Source organism: Myotis myotis, unplaced genomic scaffold, assembly GCF_014108235.1.
Source record: "Myotis myotis isolate mMyoMyo1 unplaced genomic scaffold, mMyoMyo1.p scaffold_m19_p_2, whole genome shotgun sequence".
NCBI classification, from domain to species: domain Eukaryota; kingdom Metazoa; phylum Chordata; class Mammalia; order Chiroptera; family Vespertilionidae; genus Myotis; species Myotis myotis.
This window is the reverse complement of record NW_023416324.1, coordinates 98,923,058-98,932,743: the sequence shown is the minus strand read 5'-3', so window position 1 is coordinate 98,932,743 and position 9,686 is coordinate 98,923,058. Positions and strand designations below refer to the sequence as shown.

General features: G+C 45.7%; 1 protein-coding gene across 1 annotated transcript; it reads right to left on the bottom strand.

Annotated features, from left to right (window-relative positions):
• Positions 1 to 1,730: 1,730 nt before the first annotated feature.
• FOXI3 (forkhead box I3) lies at positions 1,731 to 6,530 on the bottom strand. Its single transcript, XM_036348014.1, has 2 exons — positions 5,921 to 6,530; positions 1,731 to 2,371 (listed from the first exon to the last, which is right to left on the bottom strand). The coding sequence occupies exons 1-2, from the start codon at positions 6,528 to 6,530 to the stop codon at positions 1,755 to 1,757; spliced, it is 1,227 nt and encodes a 408-aa protein (XP_036203907.1). The 3' UTR covers positions 1,731 to 1,754.
• Between the last annotated feature and the right edge of the window lie 3,156 nt (positions 6,531 to 9,686).

Here is a 9,686-nt window from a genome sequence, read left to right as displayed (position 1 = left end):
TCTTTGGTTCTTTCTGCAGGCAAACCTTGGATGCTGCAGTTTCTGTGCCAGACCAGTCTTAGAAAGCAAGTGTCATCTTTTTGCTGGTGAGGGTCTTGCCTTTAATTTGTAAAAAAAAAAAAAATGCAACCTCTGTGAAGCACAATAAAACCAGGTACACCTGTTCATAATATTTAAATAATGGTGATGTTACTTGTACCTCAATAAACTACTTTAAAAAATAGTTTCCTGTAAGTTATTTCAAAATAAAAATTTAAGAGTAATGCTTTGAGTTTTAAGAAAGAATACACAGAGGAAAGCTAATTTTTTTTAACAATGTACTTGTGTTCCTTTAAAAAAAAAAAATTAAAACCCCAAACCAACAGCATGGCACTAAGGCAATTCATAGGATATTATCTTCGTCTTAATGTAACATTGTTCCAATAAGATAGACTAATACTTTTTGGATAAGTTCAAGTTCAAGCAATGACTGGGCACCAGGCTCTCTGCTGGGTGCTGGGAGGCTAACCATACAAATTATTCAAATGAAAATACCTCTTGAGAAGTAAAAGGGAGTGCTAAAAGTAAATTATATTTTTAAAAAAATTACCACAACTGGTTTTTTAAAAAAACACAACCATTTGTGGTAAATAAAAATTCAATTTAAAAACTATTTTTAATAAAATTCTAATACTTCATTTAAAGAAAAACTCAGGACACATGCTAAAAGGGACAGGATGTCAGGATTACGAGGACAATGGTCAGCCCAGGCCTCAGGAATACAGTGGCACAAGTAACATGGAGGTGGGGGTTCCATCCGTGCTGCTCACGGGAACATCTCAAGTGACATTTATTTCAACTGGAATCTTTGGTCAAATGTGATCTAGCTCATTCCTACTCTCTATGCACTGTCTACCCTCAGGAACTAGAAACACAAAGCTGCAAGCACCAGCCCTGGAGCCAGACTGCCTGGACCTGCCCCTGCCCTGCCGCACAGCTGGTACCTGCATGGCCTGGAGTGAGCCACCTGACATCCTGGTGCTTCCCAGCCTCATATGAAAATGGGGTGGTAATATCACCTGTCGCCCAGGCTGTGCGGGTTAATGAGTGCAGTGTCCAGCAATGCCTGGCACACAGGGCTTGCTTGGGTAGTTTTATTGCTATTAATATCTACCATGTACCAGATGCTGAGCATGAGTAAAGGGAACTCATGAGCTGGATAGAGCTCATGGTTTTGGGGGGTTTCCCAGTACAGTATTTTCTAAACTTTAATTAGCAACCAAGAATTCCAATGGAGGTTTCCTATGAAAATACAGATCTGTCTTTTCTAGAAAAGTCAGAAAGCTGCCAGGCAGAAGGAAAGAATTCAGTGGGTCAGTCCCAACTCCTCCCTGATGCTTCCAATGCCAATTGCTATCTTTTTCCTCCCCAATAACGTCATTCACTTTTTTTTAGCTGGCCATGTATACATTTGAGCTTGTAACCCTGATCTACAGTGATGAACGAACAGATGTGGTCCCTTGTCCTCACAGGGCTCACAGGTGCTATCATCGTAGGACAGAGAGGGACGGCTATCTCTTCAGGGAAGCCCTACCCTGAGCAGCCTGGAGAAGCTTGCTGGGTTGTAGAAAGAGTTGTCTACTATACCCAGGCTACTCCCAGGTGTGGTTAATGGACCAGATCAGCCAGGAGCTCCAGAGAAACGCAGAACCTGCTCCAGATCAGCCGCCTTGGAATATGGATTTTAACAAGATCTCAGGTGTGCATCTTCAAGTCTACACCTCAGAGCCCTCCCGCGGGTAGATGATGCTGTTGACCATGCTGAAGTTGTAGAAAGGCGGGCTGAAGGGACTGCTCTGCCCCGCACCGGTGCTGGCAGGGAAAGGGCTATAATAGGAAGATCTCTGGCTGCTGCCGTTGCTGGTGCTGGTGCTCAGCTGCAAGTTGTCTGAGGCTTCCGAGACGGAGCTGTTGGGAAACGTGCTGCTGGAGGGCAGGTGGGCCCCCTGGATCCCTAGGGGGTGGCCACCAGCGACAGCTCGCTGGGTGCTCCCACTGCTGCTGACACTCAAGGTGCTGAGGCTGCTGAAGAAGGTGTTGAGGCAAGGGGTGGAGGTGAGCACGGGCCCTCCAGGGGAGGAGACACTCTTGGAGCCCTCAGGAGGCTCTGGAGACTGGGAAGGCCTCAGCAGAGCAGAGGGGCTTTCTCCTTCCGGCTTCCCACCCGCTCCAGCCCCTAATCCTGAGGACAGACCCTCTTCCGATTTTGACGTCCCTGCAGCCACTGCAGAGCTGCTGCTGGCCTCAGAGCGGCGCTTTCGCTTCCGGCGGAAGTTCCCATTATCAAACATTTTCTCACAGTTTGGATCCAGGGTCCAGTAATTACCTTTCCCTGTGGAAATGAGAGACAGGTGTTAGAGAAGGAGATAGTTTATGCCTGCTCATTCAGCTTCTATTTCCAGAGAAGGAGGGCAGACTTTCATTAAACGCTGATGAAGATGCTCAGTCCACTATACTGTCTAGAGCAGCGGTTCTCAACCTGTGGGTCGCAACCCCTTTGGGGGTCGAACGACCCTTTCACAGGGATCGCCTAAATACATCCTGCATATCAGATATTTACATTACGATTCATAACAGTAGCAAAATTACAGTTATGAAGTAGCAACGAAAATAATTTTATGGTTGAGGGTCACCACAACATGAGGAACTGTATTAAAGGGTCGTGGCATTAGGAAGGTTGAGAACCACTTGTCTAGAGTTATCTGTATGGGGGAGATTTTATTTACCTTCAAACAGAAATCTGGAACAAAGAGGTTCTATCTGCCTTCACCTCCTCCTGGCAGTGTATGTTTCTTAAATTTTAAAACCTAATTCAATTCACAAGGCACTTATAATTACCCAACACCCTCCCTTCTAGATCCAAATGGAGTGGCCTCGAAAAATCCTGGCGCTACTTAATAGGGATAAGAACAGCCCCCACCTCATAGGTTGGTTGTGAGGATTAAATGGTATCTTTGCCCAGTAGCTGGCAGCACACAGTAAGCAGTGCAAAAACAGTATCTATCATTGTTATTTGCTGAAAGTATATAACACTTGTCCCTAAAAATACTCCAGTGGAAAAAAGGCAACCTCAAATACCCAATCCTGTGCCTTGCTGAATAAAAAAGACGGCAGTTAGTACTCAGCAACCACCTGTATTAGCGTCTTCGATGGCATGTTTGGAGGACAAGGGAACGCCTCTCCTAGAGCCTCTGTATCCCTCACCCTAGGCAGGAGGTGCCCCCATATATCTTCCAGGTTTTCCCTCCACTGGGCAAATCTCAGGGATCAGGGCCCCATTTAATGCAGGCAGTGCTAGTCTCCTGCTTAGAAAATGTCACTCACAATTTATCTAACACAATCATCTTGGAGGATTTTATCTTCCCAAAGCTCTTTTCACTTCTGGCAAAATCAACTGTCAGTGTTGAAAGTACTATTAAGCACTTATTCTGTACTTAGTGCCTTGCATGGACAGCCTCTGTTACTCCTCACAGCTCCATGGAGATAGGTAATTTATTGCCTCCATTACTCAGATGGGAAACCTGAGGTGCAGACTGGTTAGTAACCTGCCATATTCCCAGTTAACAGAAGTAGAGCCAGGAATGCTCTACCAGTGATGGGGAACCTTTTGAGCTCGGTGTGTCAGCATTTTGAAAAACCCTAACTTACCTCTGGTGCGGTGTCACATATAGAAATTTTTTGATATTTGCAACCATAGTAAAACAAAGATGTATATTTTTGATATTTATTTCAAATATTTAAATGCCATTTAACAAAGAAAAATCAACCAAAAAAATGAGTTCGCATGTCACCTGACACACGTGTCATAGGTTCGCCATCACTGCTTCTAGACTCTGCATACCTCACTACCTCCACAAACTAACACACACACCTCACACCCATTTTCTCCACTGACACAGTCTCTGTAAAAAGTCTCAGAAAAAAATGTGTTCACAACTACCATCTCAATAATGCCCTCACCTATCAGGGTAATTATATTGTGCCACCTTCATACCAAGCACTTTGACAAGACACTCTACAGATCCTTGAGCTTTTGGAAGGTCTGAGTAGTGAATGTAAAGTTTATGTGACCATCTCAGTTGCTTTAGAGGCAGAGTTGGAAGATGCACATCTAGAACTGCACGCCTGGTCCAATGCAGTAATCACCAGCCACACGTGGCTGATGGGCACCTGAAAAGTGGCTAATCCGAAGCAAGATGTGGGGTAGGACTCACAGGGTTCTGAAGACTTGGTACCAAAAAGTAATATGAAGTACCTCACTAATAATTTTTAGGTTTGTTATAGGTTGAAACAAATTTTGTTTTACATAAAAAAAAACACATTAAGATGAAATTCACCGGTTTCTTTTTATTAATGTGGCTACTAGAAAACTTAGTCACATGTGGTTTATACTGTATTTCTTTCTTTTTTTTTTTTTTATTGCTTAAAGTATTACAAAGGGTATTACATACTGTATTTCTATTGGAAACCACTGCTCTTGCATGACTTCAGGTACAAGTACTCTAGGGTATTTATATAATTTACCCAAGATTCTAAATCTCTGGAGTGTGCAACTGAAAGGGTTTCTATTTCTTTTCTTTTTCCATCACAACTCTGTCCATATCTCCCTTGTCCTGGGCTCCATCTGAAAATCTCAAGTAGGATCTGTTTCTCTCTCGTTTTCAGCTTTTTCCCACCTCCACCTCCCAGGTAGAGGGAAACAATTACAGCCCTCCACTGCACCCGGCCCTCTTCACCCCAGGGCTCAGAGCAGAAAGAAGTAAATGGGGGGGGGGGGGGTAATTTTTTGCATTTTCAAATACTTAAAGTACGAAAACCACAATTTGCAGGCTGATCCCTCTGCCCTGTCTCGTGTCTTTGCTACTTATCCTCTAAAGCAGGGGTCCTCAAACTTTTTAAACAGGGGGCCAGTTCACTGTCCCTCAGACCGTTGGAGAGCCCGACTATAGTTTAAAAAAAAACTATGAACAAATTCCTATGCAAACTGCACATATCTTATTTTAAAGTATAAAAACAAAACGGGAACAAATACAATATTTGTATTTGCATGTGGCCCGCGGGCCGGGCCGTAGTTTGAGGACCCCTGCTCTAAAGCAACGGTTCTCAACCTGTGGGTCGCGACCCCTTTGGGGGGTCGCCTAAGACCATGGGAAAACACATATATAATTACATATTGTTTTTGTGATTAATCACTATGCTTTAATTATGTTCAATTTGTAACAATGAAAATACATCCTGCATATCAGATATTTACATTATGATTCATAACAGTAGCAAAATTACAGTTATGAAGTAGCAACGAAAATAATTTTATGGTTGGGGGGTCACCACAACATGAGGAACTGTATTAAAGGGTCGCGCGGCATTAGGAAGGTTGAGAACCACTTTAGAAGTACTAAAGGTAGGCAGAGGATCTGCTTTGTGAAGGACACCAGAGGCTCAGGAAACGTGCTAGTGCGGGAGGCTCTCACCACCTCTTTTGTGAAACGTGATGGGATTCTCAGCTCAACCGAATCCCTTTATAGTCGCTTTCATCTGAGAGCTCACTGGTTCTCAGTCTACTTCCCCTCCAGCGGCACGGGCTCAGACCCGCCAGCCTCTCCGAGTGGAGACTGGAAATTGGGGGTGAGGGGCGAGCTTCTCCCTCCCCGGGTCCTCGCTCCAAGGGTCCTCTGAAACTTTTCTTTGTCCTGTGGTTTCTCCTCGCCCCAATCAGACGAAGTTTGGGTGGTTATCCCTCCACTGGCTCTCATCCCCAGTTAGAACCAGAAGACTCCGCATGGATCTCAAGTCAGCCACGCCGCGAACACCCACCCACCCTGTTCGCGCGCGCTTCCCTGCGCTCCGGCCCGGAAGGAAGCACCTGTCCAGCCGCTCTCACCTGGGTCATCCTCGTCGCGGGGCACCTTCTTGAAGCAGTCGTTGAGCGACAGGTTGTGGCGAATGGAGTTCTGCCAGCCCGCCTTGCTGCGCTGGTAGAAGGGGAAGCTGTCGGCCACGTACTGGTAGATGTGGCTGAGCGTGAGCTTGCGCTCGGGCGCGCTCTGAATGGCCATGGCGATGAGCGCCGAGTAGGAGTAGGGCGGCCGCACCATCTTCATCAGGTCCTCGCGGCTGGCCATGGACAGCCAGCCCAGGTCGCAGGGTGCGGCGGGCCCCGAGGGCGCGGCGGGCGCGGCCTGCGCGAGGGACCGCTGGGCGCAGGCGAAGGTGCCGGCGGCGGTCGGCGGCTGCAGGAAGGGCCCGGCTGCGCCCCTGGACGGCGGCGGCGGCGGGGCGCCCAGGTACGCGGCTGCGGCGGCGCCCGGAGAGGCGCCCGCGCTCGGCCCGTTGAGCCACAGGTAGGGGTTGGCGGCGGCGGCGGGCGGGGCGGCGTAGTCGGCCAGTCCGTAGGGCGCCCTTGCGGCCGGGGGGGCGCCCGGGGCGGCGGCGGCCGGGGGCAGGCCGGGCTGCGAGTAGACGCCGAAGTTGTCGCCGCAGTAGAGAGACATGTCGGTGGACGCCGGCGGCTGCGGGGCGGCGGCTGCGGGGGGCGAGCGGGGCTGGTCTCGCCGCTCAGGCAAGAGCATCCCTCTGGGAGCCAAGCCTGCGGCGCTCGGCCCGCGATCTGTGACCGTCGCTCTGGGCGGGGGCGGGCGGATGCGCGGGGCGCCGGCGAGCCGGCCTCTTATACCTGTCGGCGCGCAGCCCCGGGCCGGGTTGGGCGGTGGCCCCGGGCGGGTTCGCCTCCCCCGCCCCGCCCCGCCCCACCTGCCGCGCGGCCCGGTAGTGCGCCCCGCCTTTGCAGCCCCTCCTCTCTGGGCCCGGAGCCCGGAGCCGGGGAGGCCGGGGGAGACTGGCGACTCCAGGTGTAAGACGAAGAGGACCCCTTTCTAGCTAATATATTCTTAGCACAATCAGGAAATAAAATAACGAATATGAAAACAAAGAGATGATAACCAAGAGCACAAATATTTCTCTTAAGTCCGTGCGTTAACTTTGGATGGCCGCTCAGGCACCTGCCTAATTCCCTGTGGTTTTTCCACCTCCAGCCTCTGCACTTTTTGTGATTGAGGTGCAGGATTCAGGTCTGGTCTCAACTGATCCGCTACCGGCTGAGCATAATGGATGTGCCTTACAACTCTTTGGGATACAGTACAGAATAGTTCATATTAACAGGCATCCTCTGATCAGAGGGACTGAAATCGGTTTTTAATTTCTCTAAACATATAACTATTTGTTCGTTCACATTCGGGCCGTATTTGTTCATTTTTATGTCTGCTGTGTGCATTCCTTCCGTGTGATTAGTTGTCTTCAAAAGCAGAAGGGTGAATGTTTCAAAGACATTTAAATAAGTGGGTTCGGAATTAGCATTTTAAAGCCAAGTTTAATTTATACTGTGTGCAAGAAGCGCTCTTTAAAAAGAAGAAAAGAAGGAAGGGGAGGAGGAGGAGGGAGAAGGGGAGAAGAAGGGGGTAGGAGGTCACAAATTACGTGTTACTTTTGTAAAAACGTACTTTTACAAACTACTTCTGTAAATTCTCAAATGCGGTTCCTGCCTGGGAAAACAAACAAAACCAGTATAATCCTGTAGCCACACCACATGCCACGCAATCATTATTTATTGGCTCCCAGCAACAATAAGAAAATTGTTATTGTTTTTTTTTTTTTTTTACAAATTAAAACTCTCCCTAAATTTGTTCTTATTCTCAGACAGGTCTGAGATTCTCATTTAAGAAAGAGGGGAGAGGAAACCTTTCCCCCCTACTTGCCAGTTGCAGACTGGCAGCTCAGAGTACTTAATCCTGAACCCACACACCTCCCAGCTTGCACTTATTTTCATGAGAAAATTAGTTATGTACTTGGGGAAAAATTATCGTCTTTTGCAGATAACTTCAGGGGGGGCAAATGAAATCTACAACTACTTAACTAGCAAATTTTGGTACCGAATACCCAAATCACACTTCCAATGTAACTATTTTCCCATCTTTTCTGGAACCAGAAAGGAATTATTTGCCAACTCTTAAAGCACACTATTTCTTTCAATCTCCTGACAAATGCTATAGAGTGGACTAGTGATTGCCTTAATTGTATTTTGATTTAACGGTCTAAATGTTTCTTAAGTTAGATAAGCATGGGCTTCCCTCCGCACCCCCCCCCCCCATATAGCCCTAAATGAAGTTGTTTTGTTCTATTATTCTCTTGGGGTGTTAATAAGGATGACAAGGATAGTCCAGGAAATTGGAAAGTAATTTTTAATGGGTTATAATGCCCAAGTTTAACTTTTATTTTTTCTTGAAGGTAACAGTCTAAACTAAATAGAGAAAGTCCAAAAGAAAAGCTGGGACCCTGGCCAGTTTGGCTCAGTGGCTAGAATGTCAGCCTGCGGACTAAAGGTCCGTGGGTTCAATTCCAGTTAAGGACACATACCTTGGTGGCACACTTGCCAATCTATGAGACACATAGATGTTTCCCTCTCTCTGTCTCTCCCTTTACCTTCCACTCTCTCTGAAAATCAATAGAAAAAATGTCCTCAGGTGAGGATTAACAACTACAAAAGCTGGGAACCTAGATGGCAATAAATTAGGAGAAATTTGGAACAACCTTCCCTTTAGTAATTAGTGTCGTTAAGAATATACCTTCCCTTATTTTTTTGCAAATTGCTTACCCATACACACTTTGCAGTTTTGTAGGGTTATTTTTAAGTCTAATTCTCAATTGAATAGCTCCAAATTATTCTGAGAGGCCATAATTGCAGATTTTTGTTTCTTGCTTTGATTAAAGGTTTTGCCTACTAGAGATACTGTGCATTATCTTTTTCGGTCTTCAGTTTTATTTAAAAATGACAGAGCCACCTAGTGGTTCTTTGCCGCTGTTACAGCGTCTGTCTGGGGTATCTAGAAGTTCCTTTTCTATTTTCAATCATATCTTAATTAGGCTAGATTAAAACTATTCTTGGTCACAGCCTGTGTTTTTTAATGTCAAAATGATAATAATGTTTTAAAATCTCTATTTTAAAGATTAAACAAATTTTAAAAAACAAGTTCCCCATAGTATTTTGTCCAAATGTCTTTTCACAGAAAGATATAATCAAGGCAATTGATTAATGTATCTCGGCCGGTATAAAATAAGGATGGACTGTTCAATATTTTCATCACTGGAAAATAAACATTTGGGATATTATTCTATGCAAAAAAAAATCTTTATTTTTCACTAACATTTTATAACATTTTTGTTCTTCTTTGAAATAGCTGAGTGATTTACAGGATAATGGAATGCTGTCATTTTAAATAAATTATGTAACAGAATGTAAAATGTATTACACTCATTAATTTATAGCATCATAGAAACATTGGCACATTAGTGTTTGCTAGTATTTTTACACATTTCCAGAGGAAGCAAATGTTAATATAAATTGGAAATAGCCTCAGTGCTCTTAACTTCTAATGGCTGCCAACTTAGAAGAACACTGAGCTGTGCACAGAGTCAGTCCTCCTATCTCGGCATCATGTGCACCTGTATCATCTATGGAAAAGCCACAGGTGGAAATAATGGAATCTGCTCATGTCTCCTACTTGGTCTTCCGCCTTGCATGAGGTTTTCTCAAGACAAATTCTTTTAAAAAAAATATTCACCCATGCCCTGACCGGCTTGGCTCAGTGGATAGA